Genomic DNA, 25,812 nt, shown 5'->3' with positions numbered 1-25,812 from the left:
ATATTTTAACACACATTTTCAGGTTTGTGCGCGATATGCATTAAAGGTCTAGTGAGTAGGATTTAGTGGCATCTAGCGGTGAGGTTTCAAAAGTTAAACTTCTTCAGTGTGCAAAGCATGCGAGAGAAATATGGTGGCCAATGCAAGAAATGCGTCATAAGGAATGGCTTTATATAGAACCGGTGTTAGATTCGTTTGTGCTTGGCTACTGACAACATGGCGGACTCTCTGGAATAGGACCCACTCCGTATGTAAATAAAAATGTCTCATTCCAAGGTAACACATCACAACAATCCTTATTTTCAGGTGATTATACACTAATGAAAATATTTAGGAATATTATATTCCAGATATGGAATATATCATCTTTACGTATATAGACATATGCCCCCAGATCCTAAACACTGCACCTTTAGAAAAAGAAAAAAAAAAGAAATAGAAAAAAGTCCTTTTTTATTTACTATAAAAAACAGTAAATTATGAAACTGGTGCTTCTGGATTTGGTTTCTGTTTTGTTACTTTTATCCAAGACCCACTGTGTAATAGGGCTGCAACTAAGATTATTTTATGTTGATCAGTCTGTCAATTATTTTCTCAATTAATCCATTATTTGTTTGGCTTATTAAATGCCAGAAAAAGGGTGCCATCAAAAGCCTAATATGATATCATGAAATGTCTTGTTATGTCGACAGTCAGCAGATACTCACTGAGTGTCATGAAAACATTCACATTTAAGAATCTGGAAGCAGGTGTTGTTTTCAACCTTTTTTTTAATTACGCAGACTGATTTATCAATTATCAAATTAATTTTCAAGTAATTTAACAACTGACAACCAACCAATCAATTAATTGATTGCTTTTTTCATCAAATTCTATAACTCTTTAGTATAAAAATAGCAAAACAATACTATTACATGTGAGACATATACAGCGTTCATTAAAAAAAAAAAAAAACAGGAATGTTGCAGCAACATAGTTTCATTCTTATGGAGAAAAAAGAAATCCCTGCAGCCTCATCTATCAGCTTCTCTCTGCTACCAAAGTCCCTCCAGTGCGGCTCTCGCTCAGTGTTTATTTGTCTAGCTAGTTAGACTACCGTGCCTCGGGGCAAGCCCACTGACACACACACACACACCCACACACACCGCTTCCTCGTTTTTCCTTTATTAAGTGTTAGAATTACTCCTTGGCAGTGGCTTAAGGTAATCCAGTCATTTGTTCCGTGGAGCTGCCAAACCTTGTTTCCCTCGGCCATATACAGCGCTGGCACAGTCAAAAACGCTCCGAGTTTCTTCATGAGGTTCAACCACAATGAAAAAATGATCCAAAGGAAAAACTGCACAAGTCTGGTTAAAATGCATTTAGTCCAAAGACAATTGCAGGCTACAGGACAATTGCGTGACCAATTCAAGGGAGAGATTGATTTTGTGCTGATAGAAGTTATTCACGTGTAGGAAAATGCATTCCGATATCGGGGGCTTGATCCAGCACTGGATATTGGAATGTGTGGCGGAGGTTATGCAGTGTGCAGCAGCGAGCTCTGCTTTATTTCAAGTTATTTGCTTTGAACGAGTTCTGAAGAAAAGCGCGTGGTTATACAGTTCATAAAAATGCTGCAGGAATGGAAGCCAATGTCATTCTTAAATGAGAATGACTCCAGAGAGAGAAAGAGAGGGGATAGGGGAGGATCAAAAAGAGGAAGAGAGGAGGGGAGAGAGGCAAAAAGAGATGAAGAAACAGGAAGAAAGGGGGAGAAGAGAGGAGAGGGAAGGACAGGAAAGGATGAGAGAGAGAGACAGAGAGAGAGAGAGAGATATTGCTGATGATCAGGTCCTCAAGGTGAATCATCTGTAATTACTCACGTCATCCACTGACTGCGCTCCGATAAGCAGCCTGCCCTGGGAGACTGCTGCTCACAAATGATTTCTCATAATGTGGCAGTGGCACTGAGCCCTCACACACACACACAAACACACAAACACTCATTCACATTGATGGAGAGGCCGTGGCTATTGGCCTACCGAGACACACCGTGCTCCGGTCAGAACAAATTAAGAGCTTAGCCTCCCCAGGATGTTCACTCCGGAGCCACCGACTAGACTGACAACTGTGTGTGTGTGTGTGTGTGTGTGTGTGATCCAGATATACTGTTATCTGTCTGGGAGGCAGGCTGATTGCTGAGCAGTGTCCAGGGGGCTTAGCCCTTCACAAGACTAAAGAGTGTTAAAGATTACATTCTTGCGTGCTTTGAAAGCATTCTTCAGCAACAAACCAACACCCCAGACACTGGCTGTGCATACAAAATAGAATTAATGGGCACATACAAAGTGAAGTCCATTTTTCATAGGAACCAACAGGGGGATACAAATGTATCACTTTTTTTTCTTTCTTTCTTCCTTTTAAGCCAGGACTGTTGTATTGACTCGTTGCCAAGCCAGTTAATATATACAGTGTGCAATTTGATATGTTCATCTCAAATGGTGAAATATTAAAAATATTTTGAGTAATGGAAGTTTTTAAAAAAGTAACTGAACCCACATATGGGCTTCAGTTTGAGTCACATCTTAGTTTATTTTGCAATATTTTTAACAATAATATATTTTTTTATGCTTGAAGTTATGTGAGGTTTACTAGATTCCTCACAGGAAAATCAGCATCCCTATAAAATTACAGATGGGATTAGTATAGTATGTGCAGTGAAATATCCTGCTAATCAGTGTTTTTACATGTCTAAGCTCCACGACTGTGTAACTAACAATGGCATTGGCTGAGACTGTTGCAGTGAAAACGCTTGACATCTTTAGAAAAACGCCAGCAGTCACAGTGAGTGAACTCCGCATATACTGTCAAGAATAATGAGAAATATTTAACACACATGGACTCAGACTCATTCTCGTCTCACATTCCAATTATCAGGTCTGGAAGAGGAGGGTGGGGGTGGTGGGGCAGGCACAGAATAATAGCACAGCTTTTTATATTTTGGACTTGGTCCACCTCTTCAGTCTGCCAGTTTTCTTTTTTTTCTTCTTTTTTGCTGTCAGAGACTGCTGTTTCAACTTCTTTAGTCACCCAAAGGCTCTTAAACCCCCCCATGCACTGCTGCCACCCCATCTGCGAAATCAGCCTGACCAGCATGAAACACTCCCCCTGCCCTCGAGAAAGAGAGAGAGTGCAGAGAAAAGCCCGTCCATAAACAAGGATTAGCAGAGAGGGCAAGGAACCAGTGAGGAGGAGGAAGAGGAGGAAGTATAAAGTGTGGTAGTTACTTTCTTCCTGGTAAAACCAGCTGACACAAAACATCTCACTGACAGCAAGAATACAGCATCAAACATGTTCAAAAGTATATCGAATACACCCATCACCCAGTGCAAGACATGCATAGTATTCCCTTAAACCAAGGAAAAGAAATAGACCTCAGTTTAATTAAAAAATAAACAAAACATAACAAAAAATAAAACATGAATAACAAATTAATAAGCAAAACAAATTAGCAGGTGACCTTTCACCTTTCCTAAGTCTGGCGTCTTTTTGCTCCATGCAGTAACAGTGAGCAAGCTTGAAACCCGACAGAACCTCGACCAGTTTTCTCTTTTCCTGTTATAGCCTACTCTATTTATTATGATATGATATGATATGATTATGAATACGATACTATGCTATGAAAGATACGGTTGGGGGTCCTGTAAAAGCAACATTAGATTGGTAAAATGTACACACATAAAGTGTGTATAGTCACAGGTGAGTATCGTCACATCTAGAGTTAGCTAGTGTCACCACAACGCAACATATAGCTACATCAAGAGGATATAGCCTTATGTCAGAATAGCAACATCAGACAGATTTACTTTGTCCTTATTTCTGTGGCAACACGAAACAGATTTGTAAAAGGACAGATAGGTTGGCGGCTGACATATTTTTAGATGACAGGAATAAATGCTAGCCCGAAAAGATCATGCTCTTTTGTTTTTATTATCTTTGTAAGGCTATGTGCCACCCAAAAGTAACGTTTGGGGTTAATTATCTGGATATGCACAAAATCTAGCATGCCATGTGAATGTAGGCTATCCTTCCATCACATGTGTAGTAGTCCGTGTAGACAGCTTCTTGAATGACCAGCTAAATATCTAATTAGAGTCGTACACCCGGGGCGCCATGTTTGTTTTTGTCAACCTTGCCCAGCCAAAGAACAGTAACTAAGGGGGGGCGGGGCTATATATGGGTCAATTGCATCCCAAAGTATTATGAATATGCTGCAGAGTGGCTCTTTACATTTCGACTGAAAATGTATAGTTTCCAGCCTGATTCGGGAATTGCTGCTGATGTGTCCTTAAGCAAGGCATAAACATGGATTAGAATGACTATTCAAAAATAGGAGGGGAGGAGGAAGACGAGAAGGTATGAAGGCTTTCCTCTGGAAAGTCCAACTGATGAAATGTCCCCTGACTGATATGTCGCAGTTGTCGTGTCTGTGACCCCTCTGACCTCCACGAAGCCCAAGAGCTCCGCACTTGTTGCGGACGCTCTGGTTTTTAGAATGAACCCTCTCCAGCTGTACCCGTATAATGGACAGTTGTAAATACACTATTTATAAACTCAACTTTTTACAAGATTTTTATTATAAAATCCCATTTAATAATTCCATGCCCAGAAAAATGCAACTATTTTATGTCATACAACACACTATGTAGTACAACTCAATTAAATTAAATTAAATTAAATTAAATTAAATTAAATTAAATTACCTCTAATAAATTATATCCTTTATTTTCATCTGCACTTAATTACTGTAATAATTGCTGTTTCATTGTTTATTTGGCCATGATTCTTATCTAAAAGTAATGACCAACAGAGCGACCTTGCTAAAAATCAAATCAAATCAATAGAATAAAAGAAAAGAAAATAATAAAGAAATAAAAAAGGATTATCAGGTTGTTATGAAAAACTCATCAGTGACAATGTCTACTAGAATAAAATAAAATAAAATAAAATAAATAAAGGCATTATTGTTAAAGTTTGGCATAGATTATGCTCATTCTTAGTCTTATTTCCGTAAACACAAATAGTATAAACACATTGTTACCCTACACTGATCCATATACTGCTCCATTAACTCCCACTGACCTGCGTATCTTTGATGTCGGTGAACTGGTGTGCTGACTCAGTGACTCTGAGACGTGCCTGTTGCCGTAGTTGTAATGTCAAGACCGGGTCAAGTTACCGGGTCAAGTTACCACACTTCATTTTACTGTCCCTTTAGCTGCTTTACCTACCTACAGCAAAGATCAGAGAAACCAGGGACGCGATCACACCAAACTGTGCCCCAACTGTGACCATCAGGGGTCGGAGTCAGAGGTCACAAGGACTGGTGTCAGGTCTCAGTGTTGTTATATATCAATTAGAGGGCAGGGAGAGAGAAGTCATGCCCCCCTGGAGAGAAACAAGGGGGTGGCTGCTCACTTTAGACCTTTATTTATCCTGGTTGACATACAAACAGTACACATTCACAGTGGGAGCTGCCTCTGGTGGTGCCAGAGCTTCCTGCTGGCGAGAAGTGGTAGTTGTATAATTATTGGATGAAAAACAAGGGATTTTTATTAAATATAATATTAATTTTTGTTAAATCATCCAACAAGTTTTGCTGAATTTCCCAACATTTTTTTCTGGCAAAAGCTCATTAAATAACTTGTTCAGAACATAGTGCAACTCCGATCTTTTTGGTTATTTCGTCATACTGGGTGCAATGAACCAGGGATGCCTCCACTAGTCCATAGAGCCCTCTACTCTCTGAATTTTGGATAATAATGTTGAGACATTCCTTATTTATTTCCTCACTCCCTCTCCCTCCTTGTCAAGTGAAGGACAGGAAACAAGCCTCAGCTAACAAACCCCAATAGTGATTCAAGGTTCTTCAATCTTATGATGTAATGTTTGGGGATGGGGAAGGGGATAGCTCCATGTAATAGATGCTATCCTCCAGAGTGGGATCCTCACATCGTAGCGGAGGTCTCATTTACTTTGGCAGAGACTTGCTCACATCAAGTCATCTTCTCTGGAATAGGATATAGCACGCCTAACACACATACATATTCAGATGCATACCCACACCTGGGTTTGATTTTGAGCCCCTGTGAGTGTGTTTGTGTTCGGACCTTTCCCAAAGACGGCTTAAAAGCGGAGAGCAATCACTCACAGTCGCTTTAGATCTATCCCCGTTTGCATCATATTGGTGGACATGAAAGTACATAAAGGGATAAGACATAAATCCTGCAGCTCTCACAGACATCTGCTTACAAAGACTGAGTATTAGTCGCATTCGTGCAGAAACACATATGCACAGACACACACAACATGCACAGGGCAGCAAGTGGAAAATTGTTCATGTTCATACAAACACGTTCATGTTTTTGCTCAGTTTATGTGGGGTTACGTGCGGCAATACACACACACTGTGCCATCCACCCTCAGGCCAGTTGTTCTGTTAGAAGCCAATTTTGCCAGAGCAGCATACTTTTCAGGTTTATGGAAAATCAAACGTGGCACAGTGAAATGCAACAATAATTTTCCCAATAAGTGAGCTCTTGAAGAAATGAGAAAGGGTAGGTGCAATCCAGAGTATGTACTTGAGTCTGCTCAGTTTACATTTGCTTGAGTCTTAGATGGCAGATCAAGAAGTGGTAGGAAGAAAGGCACAGCTGTCCAATATATGTGCGCTTTATATTTGATTAAACAAATATATTTCCAGCTCCCAATTTTACGTTCTTACATGGCAACAAAGCTGTTTGTTACTATTGTGTTAGAGCTATAACTTGTAATCTTATTGTACAGTTTCTCAAAGAGGGAAGACAAACAACTCCGTCTTCTAGAAATTGCATTTCAATTTGTTTGGCCAAATGCATTTTGGAGGAAATTTAATTATTGCCTAGATTATGTTCACTTAAGATGTTTTTTTTCGTCTTTAAAGTACTATGGTCTGGTACAAAGTGCAGAACTTTGGCACCGGAGCCCAGGGTTTGCATCCTGACTTCCACATTTAGTTTAGAGTACTAAAACACTTTGGTTATGGTTAGGAAAAGATTGTGGCTTGGGGCAAACATAGACAGAAATAAACACATCCACTGCTTCAAGTCAGTATTAAGTTTTTAAACTAAGACCAAAATCTTTCTCTAGTCATAGCCAAGTGCTTTGATTACCTAAATATAACCATAAGATGTCAATCATGCTTTATGCTACGATGCCACAAACAGATGAATAAGGAAAACAATTATTTTGTGACTTTACAGACACTTGCGTTAAAATGTTACCAAACATTTCTCTTCAAACTTATTACACGTAAATCAAAAATACATATTTTTTCCTCTTGCCTGTAACGCCATTTACCAGTCTAGATTGTTTTGGTGTGAGTTGCAGAATGTTAGAGATGTTGACTAAAATATATTAAAAGTAATGGTACTAGATGGCACTCAGCTTGTGGTGCACAGTGCACTAAAAAGTACATTCGAGAAAATCAGCATCAGTGTCTTTCTCCAGACATCATGACCTTGTTACTCAAGATAATCCACAGACCTTGCTGTGAGCAGTTAAATATAGGAACTGTTTTCTTTCCACCAAACTACACCCACCAACCATATCACCGCACAGACAAAGAAAGCATAAATTAAAAGTGATCTCCTCTGCTGAGCTGTAATGTTCGCTAGCTCAGTGGTGCTAGGTGAGCTAGCAGTAGATGCACTCTTCCTTCAGCACAGTGATATGGTTGGCGGGCATAGTTTGGTAGCACAAAATGGAGCTTCCGTAGATTATCCTTAGTGACTGGGTCATAATTTCTGGAAAGAAACATTGCTGTAAAGTTTTTCAATTTTTCAATTTATTTATTTATTTATTTGCGCTTTGAGCACCACAAATCAAGTGCCATCCTGTTCCAATTTATTCAAGAGAAGGCAGACATCTTTACGGCCGATGTATCCAAAACTCAGCAACTCAGGTCAAAAGCCATGATAAATAGCACAACAGAGAAAAGGAAAAGAAATGTGGTTTTAATTTTTGTAGGGAACTGCCCCTTTAATTATTACTGTATAAATGACATTTCTAGGAGGAAAAAGTTGTACCCACATATAGTGTATTCTGTTATATACTGACATCATGGTCCTGTATATACAGAACAAGGTTGGAGTATCAACAACTTTCATTGACACATGGCCTTTTTGCATGTATTTTCATACCAAATGCAAATCTGTATATTTTTGTACTGAGTATTTTTAACCAGCAGCAGAGCAATTTACATCTGCACAAACCTGGCAGAAACACACTGCTTAATATGACAGACAGAATATATAAAGCTCAAACAGCTTCCTTTTCATTACGCTCATGTAAGTACATTGTCTTATCAAACATGATGTCAACAGGATCACTAATCACAGTGGCAGCTTTTGTCTTCTCTCTGCTTTCTGTTGTCAAGGTCTATCATCAAATCCTCCTTGCATGTCATCACATCATTACTTCTGCATCACGTTTACGTCAAACTGTTAAACTCAAGAGTAAAGCGAGGTGAAATGTTAAGTTTAGCTTCACCTCTTTATATTTAGTCCCACTCAATTCTGACTACTTTCCCCTGTTATTGTTAGACCTATAGAGAGCTGGGACTACACTCTGATGAATGAGGTGACGCCAAGGAAAGCATGACGGGAGAGACTAAACACCAATGGAATCTCTCCTTTCAATTTCCCTCTTTGTCTCTCCCCCTTTCTTCCTGTTGCTTTTTATCAGCTCTATCTCTTTTACTTTCTCTACCTCCCCTCCTCTCTCCTCTCTCTCTCTCTCAGGGGTGTTTCATTAACTTTACTGTGAGATGAAAAGCAAGTGGCTATACTTCAGCCCTGAGAGCTCCTTGAACACTACACACTCATAGATATGCTTTACACTCCCACACGGGCACACACACACACACACACACACACACACACACACACACACACACACACACACACAAAAACATGTAATAGAGAACCTAGACTTTCTTAGCTCGTCATTAATTTCTGTGTTGAGCCTGAAAGCACCTGCTGTGTCCGCCTGCTTTGGGGCTTTAAACACTTCACATGAGCCTTATGTGAATGCATATGTGTGTGTGGGTTTATGTTTCCATTAATGCTTGTGTGAAAGGAGCGATAATTCAGTTTCCACTTACCCAGAAAAGCGTTTTCTCTTTTTCTGTCTCTCTCTCTCTGAAGAAAGCTCACTCAGGCATCCATTCTGAATTTTCACAGAATTAAAAAAAAAAAAAAAGGAAAGAAAGAAAAAGAAAAAGCATCCATTTACGCACTTAGGCCCATTCGTTCTAATGACTGTCATTTTAACCACAATGAGCCCAGTGTTTCAGGTGTTTGCCCATTCATCATCGCTCCGATTCAGTGTTGATTTGCCTGGACAGCGAAGCTAAAGCGCATGATCAATGAGTCTTCCCGCTGTTTTGAATTCAAAAGGAATGACCCCGCTTTCTTTTTTCTCCTCTCCTCTCATTGCTTTCTCCCAGTGGAGGGAAAATGTAAGATAGACACGAACGTTCCTGGTATACACTCACATCTGTCTATACTTCGTAGCTTTCTTTTGTTTCATAGTGGATTCAGCACGTTTCCTTTAGTAGCAGTAGTACTGTGATGCAAATAACCAAGACTTGCAGCTTGAAAGTCCTCACTTGTAGAGAAAAAATAAACATGTTAGTAAAAGGGTGGAAAAAAACACTATAAGATTTTTGCTAATATTTAACAGTAATTAAGCATCTTCACGCAATTTTAGTGGGATTGAGAACGGAAATCACACTTTGTGTTTTTTTTCTCTGAGATATTTTTACAGAGCTCTAATCGAGAAAATTTGGCTAAGGCAGCAAGTTTGCTTTTAATTAATTTGAGTAATTTACAAGAGATCTGGTAGTGTGATTTTTTTCACCCTTAAGTGTTTATTAGATGCTTAGTATTCAGCAAGAGTGTATCTGAATCTAAATAATTCATCTGTAAATGCTTACAGGGTGGAGATAACTTTATTTTTTTCTCTGCTATCTACCCCTCCTTTTCTCTTTCTTCCTCCTTCCCTGATTCCAAATTCCCTCGTTCCTACCCCTGCTTCAACTTTCCTCCTGTCTTTGCTCCTTTTTTCTTCTCTTTTGACCCCTGTTTTCCCTCAATCCCCTTGCTCTCCCTTCTTTTTCCTCCTCACATCTTCTTACCCAAAAATCACTTCATTTTACCCCACTCTCTCCCTCTCTTTTTTACCTTAAATTTGCCCTATTTTTTCTCTTTGCATGTGGTTCTCTCTCTCGTTTGTTGCTCCTTCTTGTCTCCCTCTGTTTCTCTCCTCCACCTTTCCTTCTCTCCATCTCTTTCAGTGGGAGGAGATCAGCGGGGTGGATGAGCACTACACTCCCATTCGCACCTTCCAGGTCTGCAACGTGATGGAGTACAGCCAGAACAACTGGCTCCGCACCAACTGGATCCCACGCCAGTCGGCCCAGAAAATCTACGTGGAGCTGAAGTTCACCCTGAGGGACTGCAACTCCATCCCGCTAGTGTTGGGCACCTGCAAGGAAACCTTCAACCTCCTCTACCTGGAGACGGACGACGACCAGGGCAGCCACTTCAGAGAACACCAGTTCACAAAGATCGACACCATCGCCGCTGATGAGAGTTTCACCCAAATGGACCTTGGAGATCGCATCCTCAAGCTTAACACTGAGGTGCGTGAGGTGGGTCCCATGACCAAGAAGGGCTTCTACCTGGCGTTCCAGGACGTGGGCGCCTGCGTAGCTTTAGTTTCAGTGAGGGTTTACTTCAAGAAGTGCCCGCACATTGTGAGGAATCTGGCCTCCTTCCCTGATACGGTGCCCATGGACTCCCAGTCGCTGGTGGAGGTCAAAGGCTCGTGTGTCAATCACTCCAAAGAGGAGGAGCCGCCGCGAATGTACTGCAGCACAGAGGGGGAGTGGCTCGTGCCTATTGGGAAGTGTCTATGTAACCCGGGGTACGAGGAGAGAAGCAACACCTGCCAAAGTAAGACAGCTCTTTTTTTCCCAGTCTTTCATTTAATTTCTCCAATCCTTTCTTTGTCATGTTTGCAAAAGCTACAAAATGTGTTTGATCAGAAGACTGTCACACTTCATATCTGTCAGCCCGGAGCCTTTCATGCCTGATGCCCAACCTTTGTGTATACATGTGCATGTGTGAATTACCTTCAAAAGAACCCCAGGACTACCACAGTGTTGCTGGATAGTTGTGTGTTTTCATGCATGTGTGTGATGTGTTCTCCAGGTCTTTGAGCTCCATGCTGCAGTAGCTCAATAGTAATCTTCCGTGTGACACATCATTAGCGATGGGAAGATCTTATCCAGAGAAGCAGGGAAGGGACTGATAACCTAGAAGAAAGGAGTGGGCTGGAGTGGATGGTGAATAATGGAATAGTTGCGGTGATGGTTGCGGGTGTTGGTGGAGTCATGAGTGGGTAGACACTGGAGTCTGGAGATACTCAATCTCACCCCAAAGTCTGTTGTCTCCTTGGAGGTGGTTGCAAAAAGCCAAAAAGTACATGTCTGGCTGCTTGGATTTGCCTTTCATTTTCATACTGTCTGCAACATCATCATAACACATGCTTTGCAAGGGGACTTATTTAAGTTGTTGCCAGCTGCTTATTGGAAAGAAATGCCAAAAGTGAAAAGCCGTTTTTACACAACCTCTGCACTGTTGGGGCACTAGGAGGTCTCCTCTTGATGTCTCCTTTGCATTTTTACACATAATTAAACAACATCATGTTGCCCTATTATAGACTGCATCATGTTATTGCAGAATCAAAAGAGGCATGACGGGCGTGACATGTAACAGCTGGGGACTTTAGCGTGACATAAAACATATGTGTAGGCAGCACTTTATATACAACAGCAATGGCATGATGTGTAAATAATCATTTATCATCCCTGTTAAATGGCGACTGATCTCATCCTCTGCTCTGAAGGTAAGGAGCTTCTGAATCTCATTTTTTTCCTAATTCGTGGACAATTACAGCGTCTTTGTCTTTGAGTTAGCTGCTATCTGCTTACAGCTACTTTTTAAGTCTTCTGTGGTGGATCTCACATATAACATGTCATCAAAACATCATACAGGACCATCCTGTCCTGCCAGCTGTCTTGTTTAATGCCGTAAATCTGTAATCATACCTTTTATACAGAGCAGTGACGTGGCAACAGCACAATACTCTCATCCTGAACGGCAGTGTAAAAGGGTCTAAAATGTATCAATGCCAAAAGTTAGTTATTTTTTTCTTTTTAAAGGAACTGGACTGACACATTTCTATATGAAAAACCCATTACTCAAGGGTTTTACTTGCAGACACAGCTGTTTTCTAACTTGCTTATTGATTAATTGTCCTTTGACTGTCCTTTCCTCTCTTCATTTGACTTTACTCCACCTCATCTACTTAAACATTAAGTAAATGATCCCCCGTGGAACCTTTTACACTCCCTTTGGGATCAAGCAACCAGTAGGTTCAAAGGTTAAGTGTCTCAATGAGCCTTTCATCTCGGCACATAACAAAATTCAAAGTTTAATGAAGTATGAACTTACCAAAAGCGCATTTAGTTTTGCATTTTCTTTATAAAGGGCTGCATGTATCCCCACAGACATAACATAGCTAGATAATTTTGCAAAATTTAATTTCCTGTATGTGGCTTCTGTGGCCAGTGTAACAGCTTTCATCAATTACAGATGCAGTACTTCATCAGTGTTTCTCTGCAGCAAGATGCTTTGCATCTGGACAGTAACTCATCCACTGCAGCAGCTCCAAAAAAAAAGTGTTTTGGTGAATGTAATGCTTCATATAATGCTTTTATATGCGAGAGGACATGATATATTTGAATACTATGTTATAAAATTAGTCCCCTCTGGATTTTGCGGGCAGTTTTGTGATTGTTTCGGCCTGAAATGCTGGATTTTAAGGCAGCTTTAAAAACAGAAAAACGTGCATATTGTAATATTTTTAGGCATTTTTTGCAATAAAATTGAGGGGGTAAGTGAAAATTGCATAAAAAACAGTTGACATGCTGTTTCAGATACGGACCTCGTTATTATGAACATTCTGTGTTTCCCACAGAGTTAAAATCTGTTGTCATTCATCATTATGAAGCAGTGTTGAAGGAGCGCCTCCGTGAGCTTCTCTTTTCCTGCTCTCTCTGCCCGGTATGAGCTAACACAACAGCAATGGTGAGCACTGGACAGTGAGCTGTTAAACGTTCCCAACAATCTCACACTGACAGCAAATACGTCTGTCATTAAACCCAAAGATAAATGTTAGGTAATGTTAGCAGTATGATGCTAACAGTTATTACTGTCTGTGTATTTGAAAATGTCCCAAGTGCAGCTGTAGTCTACTGATAAACAGAGAAAGAACGGAGCAAAGGGGGGCTGAGTGAATCAATACGCTGCATGCAGCTCTACAATGACATTAGGTTAAACCCATTTTAAATTGCTAAATTTGCCATGATTGAACTAACTTGCATAGTCGCACAGAATTCACAGAGATTGGCTGAATGTGCATTAATTGCAGGGAATGTTTAATGCGAAATAACAGTAGAACTGGTCTTTGCTTACTTCATGCTCCACTGGCTTATGTGTCTGTATATTATGGTTGACCATGCCAAAGAAAAAAAACACTGCTGAGACAGAGGCTCCAGCTGCATGTGCCATCCTAACACCCCGCCTTGCCTTTGTTGTGTCTGGTTTCTGTTGTCCATATCACACTAGACGTGCTCCTCTTTTCTCAGTTTCAGCAAGCTCCTCACTCTGCTTAAGAAGCCAGACACAGAGCATCTATTTGAAAGCAGCCACCTCTGCACTGCGGCTGTTCCACAATGGCTTTAAAGTTTTACAAAAGAAAAAAAAGTGTTAGAAGTTGGAAGAAAACATAGTTTGTCTTTAGCTCTCTTAGTTCTATTGTTATTGTGGTTGGCCCTAAATGCTCCCATGTTCATCAGCTCACTCCTCCCCAGGGCCATGCCCAGTGTTAATTAAAGATCAAAGGCAGTCTCCCAGGTCAAGCCCCTGCTGTCAGGGCCAAGGGAAGCTCTTTTTCTGGGAGCTGTACTGCAGACGAGCATGTCTCACTGTCCAGATGCGAGGAGAAAGTTTGTTGCAGCTGTCAGATGAAAACCTTGTACAAGCCAAATGTAAACAGACAGGGGGAATTGTAAAATTGCAGGCAAAAGTATGACAACAAAAACAAGGGTTAACATGAGCCAGAGGGAATGAAAATTCAATCTATTTAACCTAGACATAACTGAGCTCAATTTAACATCAATATGAGGTTTTGACCATTTTCTCGTATTACTTGAATTCAGCTCCTGAGAAATAGCCTTTCCTTCGTCTCAGCCTGGTCTTAATTTAAGATCTTAAAGTGCTCTTTTTTCTCTCTTTCACTGCACTGATCTTTATTTGCCTGAAAAAACTCAGCTCTTAAGATAACTGTATGATCCAAAAGAAAACCAGATTGGCTTATAATAAGCTGCATACTTTTAAAGATTTGTCTCAGCAATCAAATTCAAGTCTCAACTCTGTGTATTTTATCTGTTCTCAGAGCTGAGAAACATTTGACATCCCTATAAGCATAGAAAAAGAAGTGTTGATTATTTGGCTCCTTATTTCTATTTCTGGTCTTTAGAAAAAAGACGAAGAATAAGAATAAGCTTTAACGTGGAAGTTTCCCGTGTCTAAATACCATTAAATCTAACTGATATGAATAAATTAAAAAATAATCTTGTTATAATATTCTGAACAAAATATTTGCAGCTTCCATCCACAAAGTCTGCTCTTCCTTGTCAATTTGAATGGAAAAAAAAGATACACGAATGGAACATTATGTCAACAAATGGCAGACCCCTGTCCCCCTCCGTACTACCTTCCTTCAACTTCCTGTCGCTCTGTGAATTGTGTGAATGTTTGGATGTATTTGACAATCTCTTATTAGTTTCAGAGAGGTCTAATGGACTCTAATAAGGTCTTATGTTACTCTGGAGTGGGACAGCTGCACCAACAGGGCCCCACAGCCCCTGCGTGCAGCCGTCGGGGGCCTCCAGCGCAAAGCTCGCTCTTCAGGCCCTCTGTGTTAACAGATAGATGAGCGCGTGGTGTTAGGTCACAGTACAGACAGATAGCGAACAACATGAAAACATATTTACAGTGCTACAGATAAAACAGAATGAAACAGATGTCAAAAGCACTTGGTCATATTTTACCGCATTACTCTATGGAGGTGGTTGTTGATTTTTATGAAATTGGCCGTAAATGGGAAGAAAACACACTTTCTATAATTAGATACCCTTCCTTACGTGGTTGTTTGTCTAAAACAACAAACAAAATTCAGGACCACAGATGAATAATCTTGTAATTAAACACACAGGCTGTCCGACAGTAGCGGTGAGATCGATTCAAAGTGTTTGGATTGTTGACTTTGACTGTTAGCTCTGAGTCAGACGTGGATGGAGCACCTTCACTGAATATTTCATGCTTTGTTTTCTTTGACCGAACACCTTGAAGCAGCATCTTCCGTTTACCCAAGTCTCTGTTCCAGGAGTGTGTGTGTGTGTGTGTGTGTGTGTGTGTGTGTGTGTGTGTGTGTGTGTGTGCGTGCGTGCGTGTGTGTGTGTGTGAGAGAGAGAGAGAGAGAGAGAGAGAGAGAGAGGAAGCCAGAGAGAGTGTGAGAGCAGTTGCCTTTGTTTACACTGACTCCAAAGTGTGTTTAAGGGCTTTAATAGAATACACTCGAGTATTAGACTGTCATTATCTTGCTTGGCTGTGTGTGCGTGTTTGTGTTTGTGTGTAGAGCCAGAAATGTTTGTGAAAGCGAGGATGTTTTTTCAGTGGCGCCTTCAAAAGAACACATGGATTCTGTCTGGCCTTGGCATTGGGACGCCGTGTGCGAGCCGCTGTTATCAGAGTGCGTGTGTGTGGCTGCATTACACATTTCACAGGGTGCTGTGTATATTGCTGTGAGCATATTTTGATATTTCATCATCCCTATCAGAGCAGATGTCATCGGATCTTTTGTCAGAGAGTGACGCGGTGAGTGGATGTGGCGTTCTTCAGACTGTACGAGGTGGAATGGACGCGTCAGTCATCGTGTGGATTACTGTATGTTTTTGTGAGCCGGCTTCGGCCTTTCCGCGGAGAATGTGAGGCCAGATCTAATCTTGCTAAGTCGGTCTTTCATCTGTCATTAGAACAGACTGGAGCAGGTGAACTAACTCCTATCTACCATCAGTGCGAAATTCCTGCAACCCCTAATTTGATCCTAAAACAGCAAACGGATGTCTGTCTGTCGAGTTTCAGTCTGGTGTGTGTGTGTGTGTATGTGCAAGCTGCAAATGCAAGCAGCTGTTCTGCTGTACGTTGTGGGGAGACCCAGGTTTACATTCTTAGTGGATTTATCAAGACACACAATCCTCAAACTTGCCAGTACCGTAATGCTTATTATAAATACACATATACGGTAAATCCATATACACAGACACAGCGACACATATACTCAAGCCTACTTGAGCCTGAGTTTCTGGTTTTGCCTGGATTGGTTACTATATCTTATTATAAGTGAAGGAAGTGAGAAAAGTTTTAGGGCACTATAATGCGAAGATTTCTAGCATTACCGATTTATAATTTTGCGGCGATTATTCGAATATGATTCGATTCTGATGACTGTAATGAATGATCTCAACATTCCCTGATGACGAGGCTTTTCACTCCTTGTTTACTTCCTCTCCTTCTTCCCTCCCTCTCTCTCTCCGCTCACCCTTTGTGGCTGATGGTCTTGGCTGCTGGTTCAAAGCCCGCCGTCCATCTGATGTCAAATGTTTTATATCACTCTCCACTCTCGCGCTTAAGTGATTTAGCTGCTGCCGTCATGCGTAGACATGCTTGGCTTTCAAACAGACACATTATACATCTTTTGTTGGCTTTGTCACGCAAACCTGCATCAACCTGACCAAAGAAATGCTCACACTCATGTCTCCGAAGTGATTCAGCGTCCATTCTATCATTTGATATGAAGAAAAAAAACTGTATTCCGCGTCAACGATGAATCAAATGACTTTGTGTAATGTTGTTGGGGTTGCTGGAACTGCCAATGAGTCTATCTCTATTTCATCTTATTATTTTGGTTTGTGGGTCGCGAGGGTTGATGTGAGATGATGGAGATTCAGTGCGGCTGGTGAAAAAACTAATTTTGCATTTAGCTTGCACAAAGGAACCCACAGACTTTCAGCAGTGGTTAGACCACACCAGAGCTACAATACCAGTAAATATTGAACCTAAAAGTCATCAAGACCCCAATGAGAAGCCAGTGTTTCTCTGTTTCGGCTGTAGGAGTCTTTTGGAGTCTCCCTGCCCCCTATTGATCAGAAATCCTTTAATGCAACCTACCATATGTCATGAAAGACACTGCTGCTATCCAAACAAACCTTTGATTCTGGAAATTCAGCAATGGTGTTTTTACCCAACTCTTCTTTCTTGAGAAGAAAAAAAAAACTCCATGCAAAACATTTTACATTTTAGTTTCTGCTTCAAATAGTTATCGATCAAACGCCCATTCAGGCCAATTAATAAAAGACGAGGAGATCCAGCAGCATAGTAGAAGTCCCACGGTTATGCTTGCATTTCCTTTCTTATTTTTCTCATCACCCATACTGTGTTATTTTGTATATTTTTCTGCCAGACTGTTGAGGCTGAGTGCTGTGAATTCATGGAGCTATTGGCTCTACTCGGGTCCCTTGGAAGGGCTCTGTTTGTTTGTGTTGGCCATTATATAACTGCCCGGCTCTCCACAAGACCATGTTAGTTCTGCACACACACACACACACACACACACACACACACACACAAACACACACAAACACACACACACACACACACACACACCACCACCACCACCACCAACACATACCCTAAATAACAATTATCGTATTCCTACTTCAGCAACAGGCTAATATGTTTTTACATTATTACATTTTTTTCTCAGTGTTTTAGCCTTTATTTATCCACTTCACTGAGTCCTCTGAGCCATTGTTCCTGATCCCAGCAACCCCCGCTACACATCATATACCAAAGCTGCACACATTCACAATGGTAGCTGCACAGTCTAGCAGAGTATAACAATAGCCTGTTACTGTTGGGCGTTCAGTTCCTTGTTGTGGGGCACCTCCATTGTTATCGTTAAGAGCGGGTGTTACTCATATACTTCCGCCACACACAATTTCAAAGCCATTCCAGGCAATCACATCATGCAGTCCTGTGTGTGTGTTTGTCTTTGGGTGAATGAAGTGTTATACTGTACATGGCTGTGCTCTAACACTAGTGTTCCATTGCATCAGTCTCCTCCTCTCTTGTCAGTTTAGCTTAGTGTGGAGGCTTTCTCTGCTGCAGCCTTTTTGGCTGTGCGCTGCCTGGCACTTGGCCTTTTTGGAGCTGAAAAGGAGAGGAGAGGCTGGAAGAAAAGACAAGGCCTGGATTGAGTGCTCCAGTGAGAAAGGTCTTGAATCATGATGTTAACACTACACCATACAACATTTGCTGAATGTAAAAGTACAGCCATCTTTTTTTTTAATATTCCCAAAATCACAGTGTGCCCTCCCAAATAGTACTGATACTTTTGCAGTTGCATTTGAGTGCTCTCTACGGAGAGAGTTGATGGCTAAAACTTTTCGGAAATATATTTGGGATTTTGTGAAAGTCCAATCTTATGACATTGACGTTATAATCTCACATACATATGTATCAAGTTGATCAGATCTCGCTCTGTTTACTCTCTTTAATTCACTTGTAAGTAAGCATGTGGTGTCTGAACACAGGGCAAAATGTGTGACAGTTTAGAAGTGCATCCTCAGTTCAAGATGATCTATTTATGTTCATTTTTTATTTCCATCGCTGCCCAAATTTTCAGTCCCTCCAGTACTGTTTGACTTTTTGAGGATCTTCCATAACCTTGATGATGTGCAAAAAAAAAAAAAAAAAGACCTGAGCTAATTAAAGCATGCAGAGAAGCCTGCAGCAATCACACTGACTCCCACTCCACAACACAGCAGCCGGGAGGGGAATCTGACTGGAGGGAGGGAAAGAGAGGAAGAGAGGGAGAGAGAGAGAGAGAGAGAGAGAGAGAGAGAGAGAGAGAGAGAGAGAGAGAGATAATGAGCATAGCGTTAATTAGAGACGCCATTCAGCTGGCAAGAAAACGCAGGAATTACTCGCTAAGCAAGGAAACTCAGCAATAATGTTGTATATGCTCATATACTGTATGGTAGATACACATCTGTGTGTGAGAGAGAGTGCCCTCATGCACGAGAGAGATAGAAATAGATAGAGAGAGAGAGAGCGAGAGAGCACACACATCCATATGCCCATTCATTGCTGTATGCAGATTGCAGGAGCATCTCAGTCCTAAAGCAGTGTCTTTATCTCTGTGTGCACATATATAAATAAAGTTGATATAAATGAAGTTATTATTACCATGTATAGCATGCTGATGCAATGTCAGTGTGTGTGTTTGTGTGTGCCTATGCAAGTGTGTCTCTAGCACACAGGGCCAAGGAGGAAGCTGTAGCCAAAGATGCAGGAAAGGTTTGTTCATTCAGGGTATTATTGCCTGTTTGCTTTTCTCTTTATGGGCCTTCCAGCGCAGGCTGGGGGTTGGCGGGTGAGCCCGTCACCCCGGGGCCCTGGTGCTGTTAGGACTTCAAAGCTGTTGGTAACCACAGGCTCAGGAATTCAACTTAACACACATGGACAAATACACTAGCATGCACACACACACAGATGCACAACCGGGCCTGAAACAAAAATGGAGGGGATGGATAGATGGGGTGTTTATTTGTCAGAGAGGCCCCTGCCAGTTGACAAGACCACTTCACAGTGGTCAGTCTTTGTGTGTGTGTGTGTGTGTATGCATGTGTGGGTTTGTGTATGTACTGTACACAAAGACATGGTGTACATGCAAAAACTAAGAAAAAGAAAACATATATCTGTATGTGGATATGAGCACATTGGGGCTTCTGTGCATTTCCACACATGCAGCAGCGGGGCGTGGCTTAACTCTGATGGATTACCACTATGGGACTCCCAACTTCACTAGTGTGTGCGTACATGTATCAGCTCGTTTATGTCAGTGGACAGGCAAGGACAGAGAGATGGACACCACAGGAAACATCCTGTCTGACAGACATGGTGGATGTTTAGATACACATGTAATGTAACAGGGGAGGGAAATGGGGGTAGGGGGGAAGGACAGGGGTGTCACTCCATCATTCCTGATAGATGAGAGGGAGCAAGCTGGAGAGGGAGGAGAGGGGAGGTGAAGGCAAGAAAGAAAGAAAGCGAGCTGTCTGTGGGATATAGACCCCCGCTGTGACTTTACTGCTATCAATTCAACTTTCACAGAGGCTGACATGTCTGTTTTTTTTATTTTATAATTTTTGGCATTGCTCTATTATTCCTTTTCCTGAGTGCATTGCTCTCAAATGTTTCAGTAAGTTGGCTGATGAAAAAAGTTCTTCCACCACAACTTCAACAGGTCTCAAGATAAAATAGCCACTAGTGACATTTACAAAAGTCAACAAATAGTTAGCTTTTCTTTGCCACTGTTAAATGCAATAGTGATTTAAGTCAGCACAAGGGACTATTTCCCGCAGTTTTTTTTTTTATTTTGCATAAAAAACATTAAACATTACAAATCTGCTTTTGAATAATTGATTATAAAAACATTATTTGTAGGGCGAACATCATTTATTTTTTCTAATTACTTGTATGGAGTCTGGGTGATTTGCAGCATAATCATGCAGCTCATTTGCATTTAACCTTTTTTTCTCCTTACTGTCTTTTACCACTTTCTGCTGCTATCAGTGTGTCACTTCACAACTCTCTATTATGTGCATGGCTTTGATGTCCACCTTCAGCAGTGGATGGAGTTTAAATGACTAATTAGAGGACCATACAAATCAGCCAGAACCTGGTAAAGAGCCTAATCATAGTACTACTACTCTCTTGTTGTAGTCAAGACCACCTAAATGGAGACCAATACATGACCAGTAACAGAGTGTACCGAGACTAAGATTAAAAGAAAAAAAAAAAGACTTTGATGGCCTGAGACTAGGGAAGTCGATTTTGGTTAATGTTGCTTTTTATAGGTCGCCACCCAGTAGCCATTAATTAATTGATTACTTTTTTTTAGGAAAAAAAAAACAAACTTGAAAAACATGAGGCCCTTTTCTTTTAGTGTGGTGCTCTGTTGCAGTGAGATCCACATTCCCATAAAAAACATCCAAAGAAAACAAATAAACAGACCTCTTCAGTTAGAAACACTGAAGAGCATAAATTGACTTAACCATCTTCATTCAACTTTATAGGCAATTCATTGATATCCCAAGTCTTTTTTGTCTGAAACTGAGATAAGTCTGAGAAAAAATGTAGCAGAGTCCCAAATGAGACCTTAAAAAGTGTTTTTGAGAGACCAAGACCGATCTCGAGTACTACAACACTGATTACTACCACTTTAAGCAATAGATATTTAATGCACGCTTATATGACATTCTGTGCCTAACTTGTAAATAAAATGGGCCTTTTACTGGAAACTGAGCGTTTGTGATGCCTGCTGTCCTTGGTGCTGAAAATGCCCTCAGCCATAACCCCAGACACATCTTGGGGCTGCGGCTGTCAAGTGTCTCACTTATCTAAACACGTCCTTGTATAGTGACACTGCGAATACTTGTCAGAGGCGTCATCTCATTGTACAGCTGCGATGCGTTCAGTGAAGGGAGTGTACTCTCAGTGTCATTTCAGTTTGAAAAACCCAAGCGTCGCCACATAAATGTCTGTCTTCCAGCAGCTGTGTGATCTCGCTCGGCATCACAGATGTCAGTGTAACAACCTTTCCGTTTCAACAAACACTGCACTCTTTAATGACAAGCCAAGCAAAGGCAGCAATGTCTGCTGTAACACTTTAGAGAGGAAGGGCACAGCATGGAATTCTAGTGGTAATTCTGCAGTGAGGCCTCAGCCTGTTAGCACATAGACAGTAGCCATTGATGTAGTGACACATTAGAACTGCTGCACTCATCTGTTCAAGAACTCAGAAATCTCACTCACTGTGTTTTTGGAGATTTTTGATCTATTCACTTTCTGCATTGACAGCACCAACATTTAACATGCTGGGGTATTGACTTGGTGCTGGGAGGAGCGTAGGGGGATTTCTCATGCACATATTATACTCTATTTGAGGTATTTTATTCTTTTAGTTTTAAAATGATCAATGTAATGTTTCTGATACCACAAAACACATGGTTTTGACCATCCTGCAGCTCATTAATGCAGCCCAGATTGAAAATTGAGTCATTAATACCATTGGTAATGTTCCATAGACTGAATGAAAATAATGGACATAGCCATCATGGAGTTACACATTGGTTTGTTGACTTGGAGACATAGATGTATAATAATAAATAAAATGTGGATGCCAAGATGGCGCCTATTCGTTGCAGTGGAGTTGCTTGCCTGGTGCATACACAAAAAACTGTTTCTAGCTTCCATGTTTAGTTCAGTGATATGCAGCCCTCTGAATGTGCCCAGCAGTGTTTCTCCTGCTGGCCCTGCCTGCAAGTTCCTAAGCGGCCATGGATATTTGTATGTTTAACTTTGGCTTTTATGTATTTTCAATTAATGTGCTAATACACAAAATATCAGTCTTTATAGTCATAGGTCTCAGCAAGCTTCCTCAAAAGAAAAAGGCTGAAAACTAATCTTACACAACTGATCCATGGTTTACCCTCAGCTGCTTTCTATTTTTCAAGTATGTTTATTCCCTCGTACCTTTGTCTGCTTATGTGTTGTTGACCTTGCTATGGTAACCTTGGTGTTTTTATTGTTTGTGTATTCCATCTTAATCAGGTCTGCAGGAAGTGAGGCTTCAGAGGTCCTCTGAGATCTGCGTGTGCTTGTGTGTGTGAGAGAGCGAGGAAAGAGAGAATAAGTGCACAACGTAAGCGTGAGAGACATGTCTGTCAATATATACAGGTCATTAGTAAAGCAGAAGTGAGCAGAGGTGAGGAAAGGAAGACAAAGTGCTTACTGCAGCAGGAACGGCTTCTCATTGATACACACACACACACACACACACACAGATGTTTTGATGCTGAATAGTGCTTTAACTTGTTCTGTGCACTCATTTACGCTTGTCAAGCCAATCTTTCTTCAACCACTCATACATTCAAATGTCACCCTGTCCACATGTATCCATTAAGACATCAATTTCCAGAGTTTCCAAACTGTATGTACATTTTTCTCTGGCACAGCCTTGGGGTGTACTGGCTGAATGTCAATAGTGTTCCCCCATTTTGACCCAGAGCAGGCTGGAGTGGATCAAAGGAACCTGGTCAGAGGCAAGTTTTAAAAAATCCTGCATTTTTAAGGATGGGAATGAAAGGCTGTGAAAAAGCTGCACTTGAGTTTTCAGGTCCAGTTACATGTCCTAAGATTGTCAAATTTCTATTGCACTCTTTTCATGCACACTATGACTGAGCTTCTCAAGGCATCCTATAGGGAGACACTCTGGCGGTGTGGGGCACAAGGGTTGTTCCAGTCTATGTAGACTTTAAGCCATCCATTAAGGCATTAAGTCGGCTTTATTTATTGTGGGAGTCAGACTGTAGCCAAGATGCACCGTGTAACCTTCTGTTAGTAATATTCTTTTAACAGATTTAGGATTTCAGAAGGTAAACATCTATGAGACTGAAGGCCATGGCTCTCTACAGGAAAGTCGTCAGACTGCTCCACCTGCTACCCTAGACATTGTAGGTTAAGTGGACATGTGAGCACCCCTTTGTTGCTATATTGGGCAGTGATAAAGAGACAGTTTAGCCACAAAAAGGTCTTTGAGTAACAGGTCACTTTTTTGTTTTGACCATCAAATACGACCTCAGCTTGAGCTTCTGCCCGGAAAAATGACGCTGTGGAGACAAGTAGCTGGCGTGACCTTTCTTTTTATGGTTGCTGGCTTCACTCTAAGTGACGGAGCTCAATGAGGAGAACTCTGGAGTAAAGATGGCTAATGGGTACAAGGCACAACTTATTAGAGACACCTACATCCACTGCAGAGACTTGGTGGCACTGGACAGAAGCATACTTTCCATAAACTATGCAGAATTGTGCCTCATTTAACTGGACAGAAGTTTAAGCAGTGTTAGAAGACTCCATTCACTCATTGCAAACACACACACACACACACACACACACACACACGTACGTGAGCAGGCACAAAATAAAGTAACCTATCTCAAGAGAACTTATATGTCTCAGCTTGTACCCCTGTTGAAGAGTCACTGATGTCCCAGAAAGTCCTGTCTCTCTGAAATGATCCATAGACTCAGACTACATGCATCCTTGCCTCTACCCACTACCGTACTTCATAGAGATAAAGGAAAAGGTCCCTGCACTCATTTATTGCATACTCTAGCCATCCCTATCCACCCCGCAAGAAGCAGAGTGGTGACATTTTACCTCCAGCCCTGGCAGTTGACTTAGAAATGGTGTCAGATGGAATGACATGCCCTCTGGTGTGTGTAAGTGTACTTGTGTGAATGCGTGCATCTGTGGGAAAGAAGGGAGTCATTTGTGTGTGAGATATGTACCACTTTTGTGTATGCATATGAGTGCGTGTCAGTTTGTGTGTGCTGATTAAAAGCGGTCAGGCCTCAGTGATCAGGCCTTTAGCTGTCCCTGCACTCTGAATGCCAAACACAACAGAGCATGCCCAGAGCAGCCAAGCATGGCGACTGCAACGCCAGCCCACACTGGACAACCTTAACGGTCTGCAGCTGTGTATGTGTGTGTGTGTGTCTTTTCCCACTTCTGTGTTTGCTTTTCTGTCCCTCTTTGACCATATTATCAAGATAAGAACCATTCATATTGAATAGACTCGTTTTTTCTCCCAAACCAATTTCAATGATCTATAGAAAACACGATATTCAAACTCTTCTCATTGATTGTTTGTACTTATGTCTGCAAAGTTAATGCTCTATGATTTGTATAAAACCCATGTAATCGTGAGCCAGGAGGCCGTGATCATATAATCATATGTGCTGCTAGCTGTCCCCTCCCAGATGACGGGAACAAAGGAGGAAGTCAGGCAACGCAGTATGAAGAGCAACAAAGTCCATGTAAGGGGAAAGACTGGGTTGTTGGATGAATCAAACAAACAGGACTTAGACCCATCAGATCAGGGTTTGTGTCCCATGTGAAACCAAACTATTATTTTAAGTTATGTAAATGCTTAACGTGACATTGTCACGTCATGTAATGCTGTCAAGCTATCATGTCGTCATGTCACAGGCCTAACCATGAATCTATTCCAAAATTTAGACTATCCACAAGGGAAGCTCTTTTGTAAAAGTTCATGCTATATTGACTGTTTGTATGGATTTTTATACACTGCTTCAAGTGCTTTCTCCATCATTTGTCAGCCAAACTTCTTGAAGTCATTCACATTGTTCAGCCATAGTTTCTACAACTCAAATAATGCTATTCCCTTGCATTTGAAAAAAAAAAATGCAATTTATATGAGATTATCAAGATTAGAAATCATGTGTCAGGAAATCAGAAAAAAATGGGCAAAAGTTTCTGATAACAAACATCAACATCAAGCTTCAACTGCACTACACTGCCCCCAAGATATCTGTTGTTGCTGCTCTATATATGTACATTCAAAAGCTTTTAGGAAAAATGCACAAATATGGACAAACTTATCATAGACTAT

At 41.1% G+C, this 25,812-nt stretch overlaps 1 protein-coding gene across 8 annotated transcripts in view; it reads left to right on the top strand.

Moving 5' to 3' along the window:
• epha3 (eph receptor A3) overlaps window positions 1-25,812 on the top strand; it is a 248,960-nt gene that overhangs the window by 141,170 nt on the left and 81,978 nt on the right. For 7 of the 8 annotated variants that reach the window (XM_088083094.1, XM_088083100.1, XM_088083095.1 and 4 more), the window contains one exon: window positions 10,376-11,036. In XM_088083094.1, coding sequence (XP_087939220.1) covers window positions 10,376-11,036 — 661 coding nt within the window. Of the gene's footprint in view, window positions 1-9,540; window positions 9,563-10,375; window positions 11,037-25,812 lie in introns of those variants that run through there. The other variant, XM_088083098.1, reaches the window with a different exon arrangement.

The sequence above is a fragment of the Plectropomus leopardus genome, chromosome 10 (assembly GCF_026936395.1).
Source record: "Plectropomus leopardus strain MGB_pleo_1.0 chromosome 10, ASM2693639v1, whole genome shotgun sequence".
NCBI lineage: Eukaryota > Metazoa > Chordata > Actinopteri > Perciformes > Serranidae > Plectropomus > Plectropomus leopardus.
The sequence above is the reverse complement of the archived record's forward strand: the minus strand, read 5'-3'. Positions and strand labels throughout refer to the sequence as shown.